At 46.1% G+C, this 25229-nt stretch overlaps 1 protein-coding gene across 2 annotated transcripts in view; it reads right to left on the reverse strand.

Moving 5' to 3' along the window:
• SLC2A9 (solute carrier family 2 member 9) overlaps positions 1-25229 on the reverse strand; it is a 466623-nt gene that overhangs the window by 435124 nt on the left and 6270 nt on the right. Inside the window, exon 1 of one of the 2 annotated variants that reach the window (XM_077280149.1) lies at positions 2348-2437. The exons of the other annotated variant lie outside the window; for it this stretch is intronic. Coding sequence (XP_077136264.1) covers positions 2348-2359 — 12 coding nt within the window. The 5' untranslated portion in view covers positions 2360-2437. Of the gene's footprint in view, positions 1-2347; positions 2438-25229 lie in introns of those variants that run through there. 2 annotated transcript variants of the gene reach the window in all.

Consider the following 25229-nt stretch of genomic DNA (forward strand, 5'->3'; position numbering starts at 1 on the left):
TTCATACAGTTTTTTTAGCCAAAGCCAAAATTGGATGAGATATAATAGAAATATATAGGAAGGATTTACTGTATACTTCTCCTTAGAAAACATGGAAATGTGCAATGTCATTTTCTAGCAGATTTTTTGAGTTAACGCAAAGTGCACTTTCTTAAAAATAAATAATAATGTATTAAAACATCTTATTATCTCTCATAACACAAAGTTAATATTGAAATCTTATTCTAAAAATCAAAAAATTAGCTGTAGTAATAATATGTAGAAAATTAACCAGAACCTACAACTTTTGAGTTTGTAATTTAATTCTTTTTTTTTTCTGAATAATCATAGTGAAGGCGTAAAGAATTAAATAAACACATTAAAGATCTGATGGATCATCGATTTCTTTTTTTCGGGCTCTCTATGTACTTACCATCATCCCAGCTCCTTTATAACAAGGGTTGTGGAGAGAAGACTGCACTTAATATCATATTTTTATGAAGCTACTTAGGAAATTGATATCACATGCTTCGGAGTAACAGAACTCCCTTATTTTTGAACTGACTCATTTGATTTATTATAATTGGCAGCGTGAGCACTTTCCTAATTTTGTCTTTGGAGTCAGAAAAATAACTGCTTTTATTATCAGCGTCCGCAGCAGAGCTGTACTTATTATGATGTGACATTAAATATGAGGAGCCACGTCCTAAAAATATAAAGTGTAAAAGGGACCAATGTGCGAAGCATCCGCGATTGAGAGGTCCAGTAAGAAACGCATTTGTGGCTGCAGCCATAGAAATAATCAGAGCCCTGTAGAGTAAGGATTTAACCCTAACCTACTCGGCTTTTGTACGTTATATAATATATATACTGTATATATATACTGTATACTAGATGGTGGCCCGATTCTAAAGCATCCGGTATTCTAGAATATGTATGTACGTCATGCTGTAAGTGGGGGTTAAATTCCAAGCCAATATATCTGATTGGTCGCGGCCAGCCGAGCGTGACCAATCAGCAAAGCGTGGTTGAAATCCCGCACAGCCACGTAGTATATAACACAGCCACGTAGTATATAACACAGCCACATAGTATATAGCACAGCCACATAGTATATAGAAGCCACACATTTCAATGTAATGAATAAAGATTTACAACTGGAATATTTCATTCAGTGATATCTAGGATGCACATAGCATCACTAACAAAACATTGGGGGCAGTTTTATACACAAAAAGGACATGACAGGTTCCATTTAAGATTTCATGATGCCTTGCACACAGTAAAAACACCCAGTGCCAGAGACAGCAAAACAAGCAAAAACAATTTTGAATCTCCACTATATTTGACTGTAGGGACTGTGTTCTTTTCTTTATAGGCCTCATTCCATTTTCAGTAAACAGTAGAATGATGTGCTTTACCAAAAAGATCTACCTTGGTCTCATCTGTACACAAGATGCTTTCCCAGAAGGATGTTGGCTGATGCACCCCAGGCCTGCGGGACAGCTTGAAATTCTTTGGAACTTGATTGAGGCTGCTTATTCACCATCCGGACTATCCTGCATTGCAACCTTTTTTCTCTGCTGTCCATGTCCAGGGAGATTAGGTATAGTGCCATTGGTTGTAAACCTCTTGGTTATGTTTTGCACCGTAGACAAAGGAATCAAGATCTCTGGAGATGGACTTGTAACCTTGAGATTGTTGATACTGTTCAACAATTTTGGTTCTCAAGTCCTCAGACAGGTCTCTTCTCCTTTTTCTGTTCTCCATGCTTAGAGTGGCACACAAACACACAATGCAAAGACTGAGTCAACGACTTCCCTTTTTTTCTTGTTGTCAGGACTCTGAATATTTTTGGATTACCTTTTGGGCATTCATGCTCTCTTTCAAGATGGCGTCTTTTGTCTCATGTGCGCCTTGTCTTCCTGCTTTATAGCTCCACCGAGCCTCTAGTCAGTGCTAGAGTATTCTGCCTGTGTCCTGTTCCTGGTGGTTTCCTGGTTTCTTATCTACTCATGCAAACTTGTGTGGATATCCTGTTTTTCGCACTCTCTGAGATTCTGCTGGATATACCTGTTACCAGTATTCCGTCTGCTTCTGGTTGCTTGTGCTGCTCCTTCTGTGCCTCGGCCCCAACTGCATTTGCTTAACACGTAAGTGGGTTACTGCCCTGTCTCTTCCTTCGATTAGATAGATGTGTAGCACAGGACTGTTCTGACACTTCCTACCTAGGCCCCTCTGGGTTATCTGATATATATATATATATATATATATATATATATATATATATATATATATATCCACATAACCTATGGACTTGCTTATTAATATTTATACATCTCCGTGTATGGACCAGACAAGGACTTACTTGTTCTAGCATCCTTAAGTGTAAATTGTGCTTCACAGACTGCTCCACTGTTTGCGTTTTCCTCTGAGGATTCCAACAGACTTTGTTAAGTTTTCATTCAATATGTACACTCAGTGTTTATGGACTTTGAGATTTCCTCAGCACTTGTATTGCAACACTGTGTGTTTATATTATAGACTTTTTCACCTATAAGCTGTGTTCTGTAGTGTATTTGCTCTACACAAAAAGACTCCTGAGTCATCCACTATATGTATTACACTTGTTTTAGGTGCAATTTTCATATTGCCCACACCTACTACTTGCCACAGGTGAGTTTAAACGAGCATCACATGCTTGAAACAAAGTTGATTACCCACAATTTTGGAAAGGTGCCAACGCTTTTTGAGGTTTTGTGTGAAATTATGTCCAATTTGCCTTGATTGCCTCTATTTTGTGTTGTTCCAATACACACAAAGGAAATAAACAGACTATTCACATGGTATGTTCATCCACCCAGCTCTCCGGCTTTGTCTATCTATGAAGTGCATATAGTACATCACCCAACTTTCCACACAGACTTTCCTCTGCTCCTAGCATTCACATGGTAGATCTTTCAACTAACCCCAGCTTTACCCCAGTGTTATTTATGACATTGTTTACTTTGGATTGATTATATGCATCTGGTCCTCTCTTAATTCTCTTACCAAGGTGAACAGAGACCACTCCCCTGCTTCACACCTGAATGCACTTTGTAGCACATATATTGCAAAGCTCAAGTCTGCAAAGATTTTAGTCTGCAGTGTGTATCCTATAAGGGTATGTGTCCACATTCAGGATTGCATCAGGATTTGGTCAGGATTTTATGCAGGTAAAATCCTGACCAAATCTGCCCCTGAGGTCACTGGCAGGACACCTGTGTTGTCCTTGCGTTGTTTCAGCACTGTAAGGACATGCTGCATTCTTAAAAGACGCGCCACATGTCCGTTTCCGCCGGTCTGCCGCATGCGTCTTTTAATGCATAATGGAGACGGGATTTCATAAAATCCCCTCTACTATGCTGTAACATCTGGACGCTGCGTGTTTGACGCTGCGGCTAAAGGGAGTGTCAAACATGCAGCGTTTCCTGAACGTGGAAACATACCCTTAGTGTGTCATAAAAGTGTGAAGATTACTGTAGAATTAAAAACAGAATGGAACCAGAAGGAAACTGAAGGTAACTGGTCAGTCACTGTAAACAATTTTTCTGTTTGTTTTCACTCTCACCCCTATAATCCTTCACTTTCTGCTAACTCCCCTAATCCCTACACCTAGTAAGGAACTGTTCATCTCTTCTTCAATCCTCCCCATCCATCTCACCTCCTCCTCTGAACTTTTCCTCAACATACAATCCTCTGTCTCCAAGCACAGACAGCCACCCCATACCCTCTCCTGCTCCCACCTGCTAACACTTTCTCTGCTCCTTCTCACTACTGGTGATATCTCTCCAAATCTTGGTCCTCCTCACCACATCCCCACAGTCAGTTCTATCACAAATTTCCGTAACCTCTCTAACCTTATACCCATTCGCCCAGCCCCTGCTTCCCCAGTCCCATTAACAGGAGCTCTGTGGAATGCTTGCTCTGTCTGCAACATGCTTTCCTACATCCATGATCTTTTTGTTACTACCAAACTTTCCTTCCTTGTCATCATCGAAACCTGGCTCACCCCTTCTGACACAGCCTCTCCTGCTGCACTTTCGTATGGTGGCTTCACCTTTCTCACACACCCCGCCCCAGCAGCAAGCATGGCGGAGGAAGTGGTTTTCTCCTGTCAGATAACTGCTCCTTCACCCCAATCCCACTGCCTCCTTCTGTTACCCTGCCTCCCTTTGAGGTGCACTCTGTGCGTATCTACTCCCCCTCCAACCTCCAACTGACTGTCATTTACTGCACCCCAGGACCAGCCACCACCTTCTTTGACCACTTCACCACCTGGTTACTTCATTTCCTTTTTGCAGACATCCCCACTATCATCATGGGCGACTTCAACATCCCTATTGACACTTCCCTCTCAGCTGCCACTAAACTTAAATCTCTCACTTCCTCCTTTGGCCTCACTCAATAGTCTTCTACAGCCACCCACAAAGATGGTCACACACTGGACCTCATCTTCACCCGCCTCTGATCCCTATCTAACCTCTCTAACACACCTCTTCCTCTTTCTGACCACAACTTACATTCTCTTCCCTCTCCACTCCTTGTATACAATCCCCACCCAACAAACTTGCACACCCTTGCAGAAATCTTAAACACCTTGATCTACACTCACTCTCTGAATCCCTCCTCCCTCTCACAGACATAAGTTCCCTACACAATGCGGATGATGCTGCCGCTCTATATAACACCACAATAGCTGTAGTTTTGGAATCTCTTGCCCCTATCACACATACCAAAGCTCGCAAAATCAACAGACAGCCCTGGCACACCAGCCTGACCAAAGAACTGAGGCGAGCTTCCAGGAATGCTGAACGAAGATGGAAAAGATCCCACTCCAACGAGCATTTCATCACATTCAAACAGTCCCTCACTACTTTCAAGACCACACTCGCCACAGCTAAACAAACTTACTTCTCATCTCTCATATCCTCCCTGTCTCACAACCCTAAACAGTTATTCAACTGTTGTGATCCTAATGGCAGAGGATCTCAGGGTCTTCAGCAAAGTCTGCAAACATAAAAACTAGCTCTTAGGGAGGTGGTAACTGAGCTGACCACATACCTGATCCTAGCCCACAAATAATAGCAGCCGGGGAACGTGCCTACGTTGGTTCTAGACGTCTCGCGCCAGCCGGAGATCTAACTAACCCTTTCAGAGAAAATACAGACCTCACTTGCCTCCAGAGAAAGATACCCCAAAGTAGATACAGGCCCCCAACAAATAATAATGGTGAGGTAAGAGGAAAGGACAAACGTAAGTATGAACTAGATTCAGCAAAGAGAGGCCCACTAAATAATAGCAGAAATATAGAAAGCGGACTTATGTGGTCAGCGAAAAACCCTACTAAAATATCCACGCTGAATATCCAAGAACCCCCGTACCGACTAACGGTATGGGGGGAGAATATCAGCCCCCTAAGAGCTTCCAGCAAAATCAGGAATCACATTATGAACAAGCTGGACAAAAAACTGAATAATACAAATAAACAAAAAAGAAGAAAGCAGGACTTAGCTTATGTTGCAAAAATCAGGACCAGTAGACAAGAGCAACCAGACAAGGACTGATTACATGGATGCCAGGCAATGGACTAAGACTCCAGGAAGTTTAAATAGAAACACCCAGAGTCTTAACGAACAGGTGACTACCAACCTGAGGAAAGAGAATCCAAGAGCCATACCGCGAGTGACCACAAGAGGGAGCCCAAAAGTATAGTTCATAACATTCAACACTTTCAATTCTCTCCTCCGTCCCCCAGCACCTCCTCCCTCCCTTCATCTCAGCTGAAGAATTTGCCTCATTTTTCAAGCAGAAGATTGATAACATCAGAGACAGTTTTGGTCAACAACCCCCAGAGTCTTTCCTCCCAACTTCCCAGCCCTCCACCTCCAAAACCAACTTCTCCACTATTACAGAAGATCGACTCTCCACTCTACTCTCAAGATCGCATCTCACCACCTGTGCATTTGACCCGATCCCATCCCACTTCATCCCAAACCTCGCCACAGTCTTCATCCCAACCTTAACCCATCTCTTCAACCTATCACTAACAGCTGGTGTTTTCCCCTCAAGCTTCAAACATGCCTCAATCACACCTATCCTCAAAAAGCCCTCTCTTGACCCATCCTCTTTATCTAGTTAATGCCCTATATCACTTCTCTCCTATGCCTCAAAACTACTGGAACAACACATCCATCTTGAACTGTCCTTCCATCTCTCTTCTTGCTCCCTCTTCAACAGCTTATATTCTGGCTTCTGGTCACACCACTCCACTGAAACTGCCCTAACTAAGGTCACCAATGACCTATTAACCGCCAAGAGCAAGCAACGCTACTCTATCCTCCTCCTCCTACACATGTCCTCTGCCTTCGACACAGTGGACCATTCCCTATTACTACAGACCCTCTCATCCCTAGGCATCACAGACTTGGCCCTATCCTGGATCTCGTCATACCTAACTGACCAGACATTCAGCGTCTCCCACTCACACACCACCTCCTCACCTCACCCCCTATCTGTCGGAGTCTCGCAAGGTTCAGTCCAAGGGCCCCTGCTCTTCTCCATTTACACCTTTGGCCTGGGACAGCTCATAGCATCTCACGGTTTTCAGTATCATCTCTATGCCGACGACACACGGATCTACATCTCTGGACCAGATATCACCACCCTACTAACCAGAATCCCGCAATGTCTGTCCGCTATTTCATCCTTCTTCTCCGCTAGATTTCTAAAACTTAACATGGACAAAACAGAATTCATCATCTTTCCCCATCTCACGCGACCCCCCCAACGAACCTATCCTTTACAGTAAACGGCTGCCCACTCTTCCCAGTTCCACAAGCTTGCTGCCTCGGGGTAATCCTTGACACTGATCTCTCCTTCAAACCACATATCCAAGCCCTTTCCACTTCCTGCCACCTTCAACTCAAAAATATTTCACGGATCTGTAAATTCCTAAACCAAGAATCTGCAAAAACACTAGTCCATGTCCTCATCATCTCTCGCATTGACCACTGCAACCTCCTGCTCTGTGGCCTCCCCTCGAACACTCTCGCACCCCTTCAATCTATTCTAAACTCTGCTGCCTGACTAATCCACCTGTCCCCCCGCTATTCCCCGGCCTCTCCCCTTTGTCAATTCCTTCACTGGCTCCCCATTGCCAGAGACTCCAGTACAAAACCCTAACCATGACATACAAAGCCATCCACAACCTGTCTCCTCCATACATCTGTGACCTCGTCTCCTAGTACTTACCTGCACACAACCTCCGATCCTCACAAGATCTCCTTCTCTACTCCCCTCTTATCTGCTCTTCCCACAATCGCATACAAGAAATCTCTCGCACATCACCTCTACTCTGGAACTCACTACCACAACATATCAGACTCTCGCCTACCATCGAAACCTTGCAAAAAGAACATGAAGACTTACCTCTTCTGACAAGCCTACAACCTGCAGTAACCACTGATTGACCAAACCGCTGCATGACCAGCTCCACCCTCGCTTACTATATTCTCACCCATCCCTTGTAGATTGTGAGCCCACACGGGCAGGGTCCTTTCTCCTCCTGTACCAGTTGTGACTAGTGTTGAGCAATACCTTCCGATATTCGAAAGTATCGGTATCGGATTGGATCGGCCGATACCGGCAAAATATCGGATCTCGCCGATACCGATACCCGATACCAATACAAGTCAATGGGACACAAATATCGGAAGGTATCCTGGATGGTTCCCAGGGTCTGAAGGAGAGGAAACTCTCCTTCAGGCCCTGGGATCCATATTCATGTAAAAAAAAAGAATAAAAATAAAAAATATGGATATACTCACCCCTCCGGCGGACCCTGGACCTTAGCGATGTAACCGGCAGCCTCCATTCCTAAGAATGCAGAGTGAAGGACCTTCGATGACGTCGCGGCTTGTGATTGGTCGCGTGACCGCTCATGTGACCGCACATGCGACCAATCACAAGCCGCGACGTCATCGCAGGTCCTACACTCACTGCATTCTTAGGAACGGAGGCTGCCGGTTACATCGCTAAGGTCCAGCGTCCGCCGGAGGGGTGAGTATATCCATATTTTTTATTTGTAATCTTTATTTTTTACATGAATATGGATCCCAGGGCCTGAAGGAGAGTCTCCTCTCCTCCAGACCCTGGGAACCATACACTGGGAACTTACGATTCCGATTTCCGATATCACAAAAATATCAGAACTCGGTATCGGAATTCCGATACAGCAAATATCGGCCGATACCCGATACTTGCGGTATCGGAATGCTCAACACTAGTTGTGACTTGTATTGTTTAAGATTATTGTACTTGTTTTTATCATGTATACCTCACATGTAAAGTGCCATGGAATAAATGGCGCTATAATAATAAATAATAATAATAACATAAGACATGTGTAATTGCAATAATTTTCTGAGAGAAATATTTCATTTTCTGGGACAATTTCAGTGGTGCCAACATTTTCAGCCATGACTGTATATATACAGTGGGTACGGAAAGCATTTCAGACCCCTTTAAATTTTTCACTCTTTGTTTCATTGCAGCCATTTGGTAAATTCAAAAAAGTTAATTTTTTCTCTTTAATGTACACTCTGCACCCCATCTTGACTGAAAAATACAGAAATGTAGACATTTTTGCATATTTATTAAAAAAGAAAAACTGAAATATCACATGGTCATAAGTATTCAGACCTTTTGCTCAGATACTCATATTTAAGTCACATACTGTCCATTTCCTTGTGATCATCCTATAGATGGTTCTACTTCTTCATTGGAGTCCGGCTGTGTTTAATTAAACTGATAGGACTTCAGTGGAAGTCTTCAAACAGAGGCTGGACAGACTTCTGTCTGGGATGATTTAGTGAATCCTGCTTTGAGCAGGGGGTGGGACCAGATGACCCAGGAGGTCCCATCCAACTCTAACATTCTATGATTCTATGACTTGATTTGTAAAGGCACACACCTGTCTATATGAGACCTTACAGCTCACAGTGCATGTCAGACCAAATAAGAATTGGTGCCATTCATTTTCCATTTCATCCCCTTGCACCCCAGACCTCCATGAAGACTTCTCCCATTCACGACTCACTATGTCTATGTCCACCATAAAAATTAAAAAGAGCATTAACTAGCTTTAATGTATATTCTAATTTAAACCCTTAATGTAAAGTTGGAGTGTCCCCCCCTTTTTTTGGACTGTGCATTTCGTCTTTATAGATTTCCATGTACAGTTATTGAATCAGTCAGTTATGGGTCCTGCTCTGCCCCCTGGCTATTTTGAGGCCTCTTGTCACGTAGCAAGGTGATGATACAACAAAGCTGTCAGGTGAGCCTGGACTAGCACTAGAAGTCCCAGAAATTTCGAGCTTCCCCCTGAAGTCCTGAAAGAGGGTCAAATGACCCTTGGTCCAAACTAACAAGTCTGATGGCTCCAATTAGCATCCTTTCATTTGTAAATGTGGCCATTGCCTGAGGAATCTGCAGGGGGCAATTGTGTTGATCCAGCTCAACAAAGGTCTTGTAAGAAAGTGTAAACAAAAGAATGTAAGCTGCTCCTGAGTGTTTCTGCCCACCCCCCAGCTGCATTGTTGGGGGGTGGGCAGACACACTCAGGAGCAGCTTAAGGTACCTTTACACGAAACGACTTTGTAACGATATCGCTAGCGATTCGTGATGTTGCAGCGTCCTGGCTAGCGATATCGTTTAGTTTGACAGGCAGCAGCGATCAGGATCCTGCTGTGATGTCGCTGATCGCTGAATAAAGTTCAGAACTTTATTTGGTCGTCCGATCGCCGTGTATCGTCGTGTTTGACAGCAAAAGCAACGATGCCAGCGATATTTTACACTGGTAACCAGGGTAAACATCGGGTTACTAAGCGCAGGGCCGCGCTTAGTAACCCGATGTTTACCCTGGTTACCAGTGTAAAATGTAAAAAAAACAAACAGTACATACTTACATTCGCATCCCCCGGCGTCTGCTTCCCACACTGACTGAGCGCCGCAAAGTGAAAGTGAAAGCACAGCACAGCGGTGATGTCACCGCTGTGCCCTGCTACTGCCGGCAGTCAGTCAGTCAGTGCAGATAGCGGACGCCGGGGCCACATTTAGCGACGCTGCAGCGATCTAGACAACGATGCCGATCGCTGCAGCGTCGCTGTTTCGTCGTTGTGTGGTCGCTGGAGAGCTGTGACACAGACAGCTCTCCAGCGACCAACGATGCTGGTCCCCGGGTACCCAGGGTAAACATCAGGTTACTAAGCGCAGGGCCGCGCTTAGTAACTCGATGTTTACCCTGGTTACCAGTGCTAATGTAAAAAAAAAAAAACACTACATACTTACATTCCGGTGTCTGTCCCCCGGCGCTGTGCTTTCCTGCACTGACTGTGAGCGCCGGCCGGAAAGCAGAGCGGTGACGTCACCGCTGTAATCTGCTTTACGGCTGGCCGGCGCTGACAGTGCAGGAAAGCACAGCGCCGGGGGACAGACACCGGAATGTAAGTATGTAGTGTTTGTTTTTTTTTACATTAGCACTGGTAACCAGGGTAAACATCGGGTTACTAAGCGCGGCCCTGCGCTTAGTAACCCGATGTTTGCCCTGGTTACCAGTGAAGACATCGCTGAATCGGCGTCACACACACCGATTCAGCGATGTCTGCGGGAGTCCAGCGATGAAATAAAGTTCTGGACTTTCTGCTCCGACCAACGATGGCACAGCAGGATCCTGATCGCTGCTGCGTGTCAAACTCAACGATATCGCTAGCCAAGACGCTGCAACATCACAGATTGCTAGCGATATCGTTCAGTGTGAAGGTACCTTTAGGCTATGTGCACAGGTAAGGAGGGTCCTCTGCGGGTTCTCCCGCAGCGGATTTGAAAAATCTGCAGGGCAAAACCGCTGCGGTTATCCCTGCAGATTTATCGCGGTTTGTTTTGCGGTCCGCTGCGGGTTTACTCCTACTATTGATGCTGCATATGCAGCAATATGCAGCATCAATAGTAATGTTAAAAATAATTTAAAAAAATGGTATACTCACCCGCTGACGTCCCGATCTCCTCGGCGCTGCACGCGGCAGTCCGGTTCCAAAGATGCTGTGCGAGAAGGACCTTCGTGACGTGACGGTCATGTGACCGCAACGTCATCGCAGGCCCTGCTCGCACAGCAACCCTGCGACCGGACGGCCGCGTGCAGCGCTGAGAGGTGAGTATATCATTATTTTTTATTTTAATTCTTTTTTTTTTTACACAAATATGGTTCCCAGGGCCTGGAGGAGAGTCTCCTCTCCTCCACCCCGGGTACCATCTGCACATGATCCGCTTACTTCCTGCATGGTGGGCACAGCCCCATGCGGGAAGTTAGCGGATCAATGCATTCCTATGTGTGCAGAATCGCCACGATTCTGCACAAAGAAGTGACATGCTGCGGAATGTAAACCGCTGCGTTTCTGCGCGGTTTTTCCCGCAGGATGTGCACAGCGGATTGCGGTTTCCATAGGTTTTACATGTAACTGTAAATGCAATGGACACTGCTCCGAACCCGCAGCTGCAGAAACGCTGCGAATCCGCGGTAAAAACCGCAACGTCTGCACATAGCCTTAGCTGTCTTCAGGTTAGATTTTTTAAAATTACCTATTTTTATTTCCTGACTATCTTTTTTAGGCTAGGTTCACATTTGAGAGAATTTCAGTTCCCTGCGAATCCAGCAGGGAACGTAGAAATTTTCTCAGTCTCCGCATGTTCCCCGCATGTGGGAGAGCAGGGAACGCGGTTCCTAGCAACCCCCTGTGTTTACTGGTTACCCGCTACACAGCGGGCTGCGGGGAGTGCGATTCGCACCCCCGCATCACCCCTCCCAAGGGAACGCATCTTGAGGAGTTCTCTGTGCGGGGGGGATGCGGGGGTGTGAATCGCACTCCCCACAGCCCGCTGTGTAGCTGGTATCCAGTAAACACAGCGAGTTGCTAGGGAAACATGCGGAGGCTGAGAAAATTTCTAAGTTCCCTGCTGGATTTGCAGGGAACTGAAATTCTCTCAAATGTGAACCTAGCCTTTCGAACCAAAACAAAATGTTAAATTGAAATTATTTATCTTGCAGATGAGGAGACTCCTCCTCTAACAAAAAAGAGCTCGGTTGGCGAGTGAGCCGACAGAGACCGCAAAAGATGGCACAGTGTGGCATGAAGTACAAGTGAGGAAACGTCTCCATTTCACCCCAATAGAACCGTACCCTACAGATGGAGAGCCAAGTGCGAAGGCCAGACGAAGTGTCCGGAGTCGCTTTCAGAGTTTCCTCTGTTTTATCCCTCTTGACATGCTTCATAGCATTCAAGAATGGACTACTCAACGTGCATGTCACACGGAGCAGGTGGATTGGTTCATGGGTCTCCCAGAACTAATGGCATTTATTTCAGTCATTATCTTGCGGGGGGTGACCAAGGTTCCATCACTACGAGACAGCTGGTCAGCAAACCTGGCAAACCCAAGGATCATTGCAACTATGACCCGAAACCGCTTCCAAGACATCATGCAACACCTATGCTTTGATGACATGTTCACACGCAGTGAGCGAGTGGAGACCGATAAGTTTGCTGCAATCTCCGATGTGTGGAGATCGTTTGTCACTAGTGTTGAGCGATACCTTCCGATATGCAAAGGTATCGGATTGGATCGGCCGATACCCAAACAATATCGGATATCGCCGATACCGATACCCGATACCAATGCATATCAATGGGACACAAAATATCGGAATGGTTCCCAGTGTCTGAAGGAGAGGAATCTCTCCTTCAGGCCCTGGGATCCATATTCATGTATAAAATAAAGAATAAAAATAAAAAATATTGATATACTCACCCCTCGGACGGCCCCTGGCTCTCACCGGCCCAAGCGTCTGCCTCCGTTCCTAAGAATGCAGAGTGAAGGACCTTCGATGACGTCGCGGCTTGTGATTGGTCGCGTGACCGCTCATGTGACCGCTCACGCGACCAATCACAAGCCGCGATGTCATCGCAGGTCCTACACTCACTGCATTCTTAGGAATGGAGGCTGCCGGTTACATCGCTAAGGTCCAGGGTCCGCCGGAGGGGTGAGTATATCCATATTTTTTATTTTTATTCTTTATTTTTTACATGAATATGGATCCCAGGGCCTGAAGGGCCTCCTCTCCTCCAGACCCTGGGAACCATACACTGGGAACTTCCGATTCTGATTTCCGATATCATAAAAATATCGGAACTCGGTATCGGAATTCCGATACAGCAAATATCGGCCGATACCCGATACTTGCGGTATCGGAATGCTCAACACTATTTGTCACCAACTGCATCGCATCCTACAACCCTGGTCAAACATCACTATTGATGAACAGCGTTTCCCGTCAAAGACTCGCTGTTTTCTGCAATACATTGCAACAAAACCAGACAAGTTTGGCATCAAGTTTTGGGTGGCTTGCGACTTGAAATCAATCATCTGTAATGTCCTCCCATATCTTGGCAAGGACTCCAGTCGTCCCAGCGGGAGAGACTGTCCGAAACTGTAGTGATGAGGCTGATGGAACCATTCATGGACAAGGGCAGAACTGTAACCACAGACAATTTCTTTACATCATTGTCACTTGCACAACGACTGCTTAGCCGGAAAACCACTATCCTCGGCACAGTCAACAAGAGTCGCCGGGAAATTCCTCAATACGCTAGACAGATGGACCGCACTGAATTCACCACTCAGGTGCTTTAAACCACTGGTGCCACACTGACAGAGTATGCACCCAAACGAAAGAAGGCCATCTACATTCTCAGCAGCATGCACAGCGTGGTTGAGACTGAGGATACCAACAAAAGGAAGCCAAACACGGACACACAGTACAACCACACAAAGTGCGGTGTGGATGTAATGGACCAAATGGTGCAGGAGTACAGCGTGCGTGCAGGAACATGGAGATGGCCAGTCGCCGTGTTCTACAACAAGATTGACATGGCAGCACTGAATGCTCATGTTCTTTATCAGGCATGCACTGGGGTGCATGAGAGACGGGTGGACTTCCTTGTTGAGCTTGCAAAAGAATTAGGTGGCTCTCATGTGACTGAAAAGAAGGCACGCAAGGAGAAACTCCTTCGGCAACAACCTTCCACACCCAGCCCTGGCAAAAGGGCGAAGTGTCAGGTCAACCATCGATGCACGAACAATTGTGCAACTGAGAGATGTGTTGACTGCTACAAATACACATGTGGCAAATGTACCAGGGACATACCCAGGCAGTGCCAGGTATGTTCCAACTAGAGTTGAGCGACTTTTGCTTTTTTAGGATCGAGTCGGGTTTCGCGAAACCCGACTTTGTAAAAAGTCGGGTTGGGTGAAATCGACCGATTATTGCGAAAAGTCGGGGATCCGACTGAAACACGAAGCCCAATGCAAGTCAATGGGGAAGCAAAGTCGGCAGTGAGTGGAGGACAGGAAAACACCTACAGTGCCCATTTTAATGCCAAAAACATCAATTCTTGTTACTTAAGCTTGTCAATCTTAATTTGCCTTATAATAATAGTTAGGCATTGAAAATTGGGGGTCATTTGGCTAAAGTTGTGGGGGGGTAGAGCTGGCTCAAGTTTTCCGTGGGCTCAGGAAACGCGGACTATGTCACGGCAGTGGAGCAGGGAGAGGTAAGTATTTCAACTTTACAAGTGCTGTGATCCTGAGCAAGCAGGGGGGCACACTCATTCGCATTGGCACTGGCACAGGGCCCCTCAAAGTACGGCGGTGTGTTTGACGGCGGGGGCGCCTCCCACCAGCAGAGACACTTTTGCGTACTATGAGGGGCCCTGTGCCAGTGACGTCGCCAACGAGTATGCCCCCCCACCTGATGAAGGAACCTGCACTGTCATCTGCACCTTCCTCTTTGTCCCCGTGTAAGGTGGTATAGTATGCGGGAAGGGGAACCAGACTTTCAGCAGGGTCAGATACTGGCTGTGTAGAGTGCAAGGGGAATGTAGTGGTCTGGGTCAATGTACCAGCAGACTCATCTAGCAGTGGCTGGGCAATGGGCAGGATGAGGAGGAAACACAGATATAGGCCCAAAGAATAAAGTAGGCTAAATGCAGTTCAAAATTGGTAACAGGACTAAACAGGTGGCATTGCTTTGTTCAGTGGAGGAAAACTGTAATGAATGGCAGACACAGTTAGTAGGTCCAAGTAATAAAGTTGGCCAAATGAAGTTCAAAATTGGTAATAGGAGTAAACAGGCGGCACTGCTTTGTTCAGTGGAGGAGAACAACAAGCAGCGGCAGACACCGTTAGTAGGCCCAACCAAACAAGTAGGCCAAATGCAGTTTCATATTTCACATAGGGTGAAAGCCTGAAAATTGAAGCTCAGCTTTGTTCAGTGGAGGATAAAAGCAAGGAGCGGCAGACTGTTATGATTTTCCCAATGGCAGGGAAATCAAAATAACAACGGACTAGCTCTCGGGTGATGGGAACTAAAGTGACCGTGACCTGAACCTGACACGACACTGGAAGTAGCCGGGGAGTGTTTCCTACGATGCCCTAGACACCACGCGCCAGCCGGAGATCTAACTACCCCTATCAGAGGAATATACAGGCCTGCCTTACCTCCAGAGATGAACCCCAAAAGGAGATAGCAGTCCCCCACAGATATTGACGGTGAGTCAAGAGGAAAAGACATACGTAGGATGAACAGCAGATTTAGCACAGTGAGGTCCGCTTACTAGATAGCAGAAGTACAGGAAAGAGTCACTTCACGGCCAACTTCAAAACACTACTCAAAAACACCATCCTGAAATTACTTTAAAACTCCAGTGACAACTCATGCCACTGGAGTGGCAATTTCAGTCCACGAGAGCTTCCAGCTACAGAGAGTCACATTGCAAATAGCTGGACAAAAATAGCATAAACTAGAAACAAAATTCAACTTAGCTGAACAGGATCTTGAGGCAGGAGAATGCAACAGAATGCTACTGATACATTGTTGGCCGGCATCAGACCAGCAGCCAAGCAGCCTTAAATAGGAAACTCCCCTAATGGGTGTCAACAGGTGATCAAGGATAGAAGAAGGCAAATAAGTGGCACTACCATAAAACACCACCGGGGGAGCCCACAAACAGAATTCACAACAGTACCCCCCCCTTAAGGAGGGGGCACCGAACCCTCACCAGAACCACCAGGGCGATCTGGATGAGCACTATGAAATGCACGAACCAAATCAGGGGCATGAACATCAGATGCTGTCACCCAAGAATTATCCTCCTGACCATAGCCTTTCCACTTAACCAGATACTGAAGTTTCCGTCTGGAAACACGGGAGTCCAAGATCTTTTCCACCACATACTCCAACTCACCCTCAACCAGCACAGGAGCAGGAGGATCAGCAGACGGAACAACCGGCACCTCATACCTCCGCAACAATGGCCGATGAAAAACATTATGAATAGTAAAAGATGCTGGGAGGTCCAAACGAAAGGACACAGGATTGAGAACCTCCAGAATCCTATAAGGGCCGATAAACCGAGGCTTAAACTTAGGAGACGAGACCTTCATAGGAACAAATCGAGAAGACAACCAAACCAGGTCCCCAACACAAAGACGAGGACCGACACGCCGATGACGATTAGTGAACTGTTGAGTCTTCTCCTGGGACAACTTCAGATTGTCCACAACCTGTCCCCAAATCTGATGCATTCTATCAACCACAGCATCTACTCCAGGACAATCCGAAGACTCCAATTGACCGGACGAAAAGCGAGGGTGAAACCCTGAATTACAAAAAAATGGAGAAACCAAAGTGGCAGAACTGGCCCGATTGTTAAGGGCAAACTCTGCCAATGGCAAAAAATCAAGCCAATCGTCCTGATCAGCGGACACAAAACACCTCAAGTAAGTCTCCAAGGTCTGATTAGCACGCTCAGTCTGGCCATTAGTCTGAGGATGGAATGCAGACGAAAAAGACAAGTCGATGCCCATCCTGGCACAGAACGCCCGCCAAAATCTAGACACAAACTGAGTACCCCTGTCAGACACTATATTCTCAGGAATACCATGCAAACGCACAACATTCTGAAAAAATAGAGGGACCAGCTCAGAGGAGGAGGGCAATTTGGGCAAAGGTACCAAGTGAACCATCTTGGAAAAACGGTCACACACCACCCAGATGACGGACATCCTACGAGAAACAGGAAGGTCAGAAATAAAGTCCATAGAGATGTGCGTCCAAGGCCTCTTAGGAATAGGCAAGGGCAACAACAACCCGCTGGCCCGGGAACAGCAGGGCTTAGCCCGAGCACAAACATCACAAGACTGCACAAAAATACGTACATCTCGAGACAAGGAAGGCCACCAGAAGGACCTAGACACCAGATCCCTGGTGCCAAAAATTCCAGGATGACCTGCCAACGCGGAAGAGTGAACCTCCGAAATAACTCTACTGGTCCAGTCATCAGGGACAAACAGTCTACCAGGCGGACAGCGATCAGGCCTATCCACCTGAAACTCCTGCAAAGAGCGCCGCAGGTCTGGGGAGACAGCTGACAATATCACCCCATCCTTCAGGATGCCAGTAGGTTCGGAATCACCAGGCGAGTCAGGCTCAAAACTCCTAGAGAGGGCATCCGCCCTCACATTCTTAGACCCAGGCAGATATGAAACCACAAAGTTAAATCGAGAGAAAAACAACGACCAGCGCGCCTGTCTAGGATTCAGACGCCTGGCTGACTCAAGATAAATTAGATTTTTGTGGTCAGTCAAGACCACCACCTGGTGTCTAGCACCCTCAAGCCAATGACGCCACTCCTCAAATGCCCACTTCATGGCCAAGAGCTCCCGATTTCCAACATCATAATTTCGCTCAGCGGGCGAAAACTTTCGAGAGAAAAACGCACATGGTCTCATCACTGAGCAGTCAGGACCTTTCTGCGACAAAACTGCACCTGCTCCGATCTCGGAAGCATCTACTTCAACCTGGAACGGGAGCGAAACATCAGGCTGGCGCAACACAGGAGCAGAAGAAAAGCGGCGCTTAAGCTCCCGAAAGGCCTCCACAGCCGCAGAGGACCAATTAGCAACATCAGCACCCTTCTTGGTCAAATCAGTCAAAGGTTTAGCAATGGCAGAAAAACCCGCTATGAATCGGCGATAGAAATTAGCAAATCCCAAGAATTTCTGAAGACTCTTTAGAGAAGTAGGTTGTATCCAATCACAAATAGCCTGAACCTTAACAGGGTCCATCTCCATAGATGAAGGGGAAAAAATATATCCCAAAAAGGAAATTCTCTGAACCCCAAAAATACACTTTGAGCCCTTCACAAATAGAGAATTAGCTCGTAAAACCTGAAAAACTCTCCTGACCTGTTGAACATGAGATTCCCAGTCCTCCGAAAAAATCAAAATATCATCCAAATACACAATCATAAATTTATCCAGATATTCACGGAAAATATCGTGCATAAAGGACTGAAAAACGGAAGGGGCATTTGCAAGACCGAAAGGCATTACCAAATACTCAAAATGGCCTTCAGGCGTATTAAATGCGGTCTTCCACTCATCCCCCTGCTTAATCCGCACCAAATTATATGCACCACGTAGATCGATCTTAGTGAACCACTTCGCCCCCTTTATGCGAGCAAAAAGATCAGTCAGTAAAGGTAACGGGTACTGGTATTTAACTGTAATCTTATTCAGAAGTCGATAGTCGATACAAGGTCTCAATGAACCATCCTTTTTACCCACAAAGAAAAACCCTGCCCCCAGTGGAGACAAAGAGGGGCGAATATGACCCTTTTCCAAAGATTCTCTGATATACTCCCGCATAGCAGTATGTTCAGGTACAGACAAATTAAACAAGCGACCCTTAGGAAATTTACTACCGGGAATCAACTCAATAGCGCAGTCACACTCTCTGTGAGGGGGGAGAGAATCAGTTTTAGGCTCCTGAAAGACATCATAAAAATCTGACAGAAATGCTGGGATCTCAGAGGGAGTAGATGAAGAAATGGGAACCAAAGGTGCATCCCCATGAATCCCCTGACATCCCCAGCTCAGCACAGACATTGATCTCCAGTCCAAGACTGGATTATGAATCTGTAACCATGGTAATCCAAGTACTAATACGTCATGTAGATTATATAACACAAGGAAACGAATAATCTCCTGATGGTCTGGGGAAAGATGCATAGTCACTTGTGTCCAATATTGTGGTTTATTGCTAGCCAAAGGTGTAGAATCAATACCCTTTAAGGGAATAGAAACCTCCAGAGGCTCTAAATCAAACCCACAACGCTTGGCAAAGGACCAATCCATGAGACTCAGAGCGGCGCCAGAATCCACATAAGCATCCACAGTAACAGATGATAAAGTACAAATCAATGTCACGGACAAAAGAAATTTAGACTGCAAGGTACCCATAGAAAAAGATTTATCAACCTTTTTATCAACCTTCTTTATGCGTTTAGAGCATGCTGATATAACATGAGCTGGATCTCCACAATAGAAGCACAACCCATTTTTGCGCCTGTAATTCTGTCGTTCGCCTCTAGACAATACACTATCGCATTGCATATGCTCTGGTGCCTTTTCAGAGGTCACCGCCAAATGATGCACAGGTTTTTGCTCAGAAGATACCGCCATATGGTGCACAGGTTTTTGCTCAGAAGATACCGCCATATGGTGCACAGGTTTTTGCTCAAAAGATACCGCCATATGGTGCACAGATTTTTGCTCAGAAGATACCGCCATATGGTGCACAGATTTGCGCTCCCGTAAACGCCGATCAATCTGGATAGCCAATTTCATGGCATCATTCAGACCTGTAGGCACAGGGAACCCCACCATGACATCCTTCACGGCATCAGAGAGACCTTCTCTGAAATTAGCTGCTAGAGCGCACTCATTCCATTTAGTAAGCACCGACCATTTACGAAATTTTTGGCAGTATATCTCAGCTTCATCTTGCCCTTGGGAAAGAGCTATCAAGGCTTTCTCAGCCAAAATCTCTAAATTAGGTTCTTCATAAAGCAACCCCAAAGCCAGAAAAAACGCATCTACATTTAATAACGCAGGATCCCCTGGCGACAATGCAAATGCCCAACTTTGTGGGTCACCCCGCAATAGAGAAATAACAATTTTAACCTGTTGCGCAGGATCACCAGCAGAGTGAGATTTCAGAGACAAAAACAATTTACAATTCTCTCTGAAATTCAAAAAACGGGATCTGTCTCCGGTAAAAAATTCAGGCATAGGGATCTTAGGTTCAGACATTGGAGCACGTATAACAAAATCTTGTAAGTTCTGGACCTTTGTAGCCAGGTTATTCAGACCTGCAACCAAACTCTGTGGATCCATGATTCAAACAGGTGTAACCAAAGCCATTCAGAGATTAAGAGGAGAGGAAAAAAAAAAAAGGCTGAAGACTGCAGTTTAAGCAAGGAGTACAAATAAGCACTAAGGTGCACTTTCCAAACACAGAAGGAAAAAAAACCTTTTCATATCCTTTCCTGCTTTAGTGCATAGTTTTAACACATGTGGCCGGCCAAACTGTTATGATTTTCCCAATGGCAGGGAAATCAAAATAACAACGGACTAGCTCTCGGGTGATGGGAACTAAAGTGACCGTGACCTGAACCTGACACGACACTGGAAGTAGCCGGGGAGTGTTTCCTACGATGCCCTAGACACCACGCGCCAGCCGGAGATCTAACTACCCCTATCAGAGGAATATACAGGCCTGCCTTACCTCCAGAGATGAACCCCAAAAGGAGATAGCAGTCCCCCACAGATATTGACGGTGAGTCAAGAGGAAAAGACATACGTAGGATGAACAGCAGATTTAGCACAGTGAGGTCCGCTTACTAGATAGCAGAAGTACAGGAAAGAGTCACTTCACGGCCAACTTCAAAACACTACTCAAAAACACCATCCTGAAATTACTTTAAAACTCCAGTGACAACTCATGCCACTGGAGTGGCAATTTCAGTCCACGAGAGCTTCCAGCTACAGAGAGTCACATTGCAAATAGCTGGACAAAAATAGCATAAACTAGAAACAAAATTCAACTTAGCTGAACAGGATCTTGAGGCAGGAGAATGCAACAGAATGCTACTGATACATTGTTGGCCGGCATCAGACCAGCAGCCAAGCAGCCTTAAATAGGAAACTCCCCTAATGGGTGTCAACAGGTGATCAAGGATAGAAGAAGGCAAATAAGTGGCACTACCATAAAACACCACCGGGGGAGCCCACAAACAGAATTCACAACAGCAGACACCGTTAGTAGGTCCAACCAAACAAGTAGGCCAAATGCAGTTTAATATCTGATATAGGCTGAAAATTGAAGCTCAGCTTTGTTCAGTGGAGGATAAAAGCAAGCAGCGGCAGACACCGTTAGTAGGACCAACCAAACAAGTAGGCCAAATGCAGTTTCATATCTGATATAGGCTGAAAGCCGGAAAATTGAAGCTCAGCTTTGTTCAGTGGAGGAGAACACCAAGCAGCGGCAGACACCGTTAGTAGGCCCAACCAAACAAGTAGGCCAAATGCAGTTTAATATCTGATATAGGCTGAAAATTGAAGCTCAGCTTTGTTCAGTGGAGGATAAAAGCAAGCAGCGGCAGACACCATTAGTAGGACCAACCAAACAAGTAGGCCAAATGCAGTTTCATATCTGATATAGGCTGAAAGCCTGAAAATTGAAGCTCAGCTTTGTTCAGTGGAGGAGAACACCAAGCAGCGGCAGACACCGTTAGTAGGCCCAACCAAACAAGTAGGCCAAATGCAGTTTAATATCTGATATAGCCTGAAAATTGAAGCTCAGCTTTGTTCAGTGGAGGAGAACACCAAGCAGCGGCAGACACCGTTATTAGGCCCAACCAAACAAGTAGGCCAAATGCAGTTTAATATCTGATATAGGCTGAAAATTGAAGCTCAGCTTTGTTCAGTGGAGGATAAAAGCAAGCAGCGGCAGACACCGTTAGTAGGACCAACCAAACAAGTAGGCCAAATGCAGTTTCATATCTGATATAGGCTGAAAGCCTGAAAATTGAAGCTCAGCTTTGTTCAGTGGAGGAGAACACCAAGCAGCGGCAGACACCGTTAGTAGGCCCAACCAAACAAGTAGGCCAAATGCAGTTTAATATCTGATATAGCCTGAAAATTGAAGCTCAGCTTTGTTCAGTGGAGGAGAACACCAAGCAGCAGCAGACACCGTTAGTAGGCCCAACCAAACAAGTAGGCCAAATGCAGTTTAATATCTGATATAGCCTGAAAATTGAAGCTCAGCTTTGTTCAGTGGAGGAGAACACCAAGCAGCGGCAGACACCGTTAGTAGGACCAACCAAACAAGTAGGCCAAATGCAGTTTAATATCTGATATAGCCTGAAAATTGAAGCTCAGCTTTGTTCAGTGGAGGAGAACACCAAGCAGCGGCAGACATCATTAGTAGGCCTAACCAAACAAGTAGGCCAAATGCAGTTTAATATCTGATATAGCCTGAAAATTGAAGCTCAGCTTTGTTCAGTGGAGGAGAACACCAAGCAGCGGCAGACACCGTTAGTAGGCCCAACCAAACAAGTAGGCCAAATGCAGTTTAATATCTGATATAGCCTGAAAATTGAAGCTCAGCTGTGTTCAGTGGAGGAGAACACCAAGCAGCGGCAGACACCATTAGTAGACTCAACCAAACAAGTAGGCCAAATGCAGTTTAATATCTGATATAGCCTGAAAATTGAAGCTCAGCTTTGTTCAGTGGAGGAGAACACCAAGCAGCGGCAGACATCATTAGTAGGCCCAACCAAACAAGTAGGCCAAATGCAGTTTAATATCTGATATAGCCTGAAAATTGAAGCTCAGCTTTGTTCAGTGGAGGAGAACACCAAGGAGTGGCAGACACCGTTAGTAGGCCCAACCAAACAAGTAGGCCAAATGCAGTTTAATATCTGATATAGCCTGAAAATTGAAGCTCAGCTTTGTTCAGTGGAGGAGAACACCAAGCAGCGGCAGACACCGTTAGTAGGCCCAACCAACAAGTAGGCCAAATGCAGTTTAAAATTGGTTACAGGGGTACACAGGCGGCATTGGATAGTTCAGTGGAGGTCAACTGTAAGGAGTGGCGCAGACAGACTTAGTAGGCCTAAACTAAAAAAGTAGGCTCAATGCAGTTTAAAATTGCTTACAGGGGTACACAGGCGGCATTGGATAGTTCAGTGGAGGTCAACTGTAAGGAGTGTCTGACAAAGTTAGTAGGCCAAAATAATAAAGTGAGGTAAATGTCTGCCAAAACAATTTAAAAAAATAAACAGGTGGCATAGCTACGTACAGGGGTGGGCTCCTCTGCTGAGTAGCAGACAGTGGTAGTTGGCGCAAAGTATTAAATGGTCTAAATGGAGGCCAGGGCCCCTGTATATTTAAACTATCATCTATCATGTCAACAAATTTGTATTGACAGAACCATTGAAGGATTTATCAGCACAGACTACACTGTGGTGGAGCAGGGAGAGGTAAGTATTGCAAGTGGTAGAGCACTGTTCGACCTGGGGGGGGAACACTCTCTCGTGGGCGGCAGTACTGGCACAGGGCCCCTCATATTACGACGGTGTGTCCGACATTGGTTGTGCACCACCACCGTCAGAGACACTTCATTGTACTAGGAGGGACCCTGTGCCTGTGTCGTCGCCCAAGAGTGGGCACACCCACCTGTCCAGGCAAACGGCACTCGCACGGGTGCTTGCGCTAGGTGGTGACCACGGCCCTGTGGGGGGAGTCAGCCCATTTAGGGAGATTAAAAAATGGCCTATGGTGGACATTCAGCAGCTGCAAATGGAGGAATTGGAGCAGTCAGTAAGAGGAGGCCAAAAGCAAGACATTTTTCAGACAAGCTACGTGTCAGCAGGGGAAGGTGGGGCAAAATAATTAGAAATCCATGATTGGTTCATTTTAATGAAGGTTAGATCATCAACATTTTGGGTAGCCAGGCGAGTCCTTTTTTCGGTCAGTATTGAACCAGCAGCACTGAACACTCTTTCTAATAGCACACTAGCAGCTGGGCAAGCGAGCTCCTGTAATGCATATTCTGCCAATTCAGGCCAGGTGTCTATTTTAGATGCCCAGTAATCAAAGGGGAATGACGTGTGAGGGAGAACATCGATAAGGGAGGAAAAATAGTTCGTAACCATACTGGACAAATGTTGTCTCCTGTCACTTTGAATTGATGCAGCAGTACCTGTCGTGTCTGCGGTCATTGCGAAATCACTCCACAACCTGGTCATAAAACCCCTCTGTCCAACGCCACTTCTGATTTGTGCACCTCTAACACCTCTGCCATGTTGCCCCCTGCAGCTCGTGTGAGAACCATCACCGCCGCTGTGTGCTGGGAATGCCTGAACCAAACGGTCTACAAGAGTTGCTTGTTTGGTAGCCAATATTTGCTCAAGGTTCTCATGTGGCATGATATTTTGTAATTTCCCTTTGTAGCGTGGATCCTGGAGGCAGGCCAACCAGTAATCAACATCGGTCATCATTTTTATAATGCGGGGGTCCCTTTTTAGGATACGCAAGGCATAATCAGCCATGTGGGCCTATGTTCCAGGAGTCAATTCACTGCTTGTGCTGGGCTGAGGAGCACTTTCTTGCAAATCAACATCACTTGTCTCCCGCAAAAACCCTGTACCTGACCTTGCAACGCCACCAGTTTCTATTGCCCCCTGAGAAGCATCCTCCTCCCATAAATATAAAGCCCCATCATCCTCCTCCTCTTCATCCGCCACCTCGTCCAGGAGAGTTCCCTGAGCAGACAATGGCTGACTGTCATCAAGGCTTCCCTCATCCTCGGCTGCAGACGCCTGATCCTTAATGTGCGTCAAATTTTGCATCAGCAGACGCATTAGTGGGATGCTCATGCTTATGATGGCGTCGTCTGCACTTACCAGCCGTGTGCATTCCTCAAAACACTGAAGGACTTGACAGAGGTCTTGTAGCTTCGACCACTGCACACCTGACAACTCCATGTCTGCCATCCAACTGCCTGCCCGTGTATGTGTATCCTCCCACAAATACATTACAGCACGCCTCTGTTCGCACAGCCTCTGAAGCATGTGCAGTGTGGAGTTCCACCTTGTTGCAACGTCGATTATTAGGCAGTGTGGGAAAGATTCAGCGATCGCTGATGGTTCAGGATACGGCTGGAGTGTACGGGCGACCGGCGGATGTGCGAG

Source organism: Ranitomeya variabilis, chromosome 1 (assembly GCF_051348905.1).
Source record: "Ranitomeya variabilis isolate aRanVar5 chromosome 1, aRanVar5.hap1, whole genome shotgun sequence".
Taxonomy (NCBI): domain Eukaryota; kingdom Metazoa; phylum Chordata; class Amphibia; order Anura; family Dendrobatidae; genus Ranitomeya; species Ranitomeya variabilis.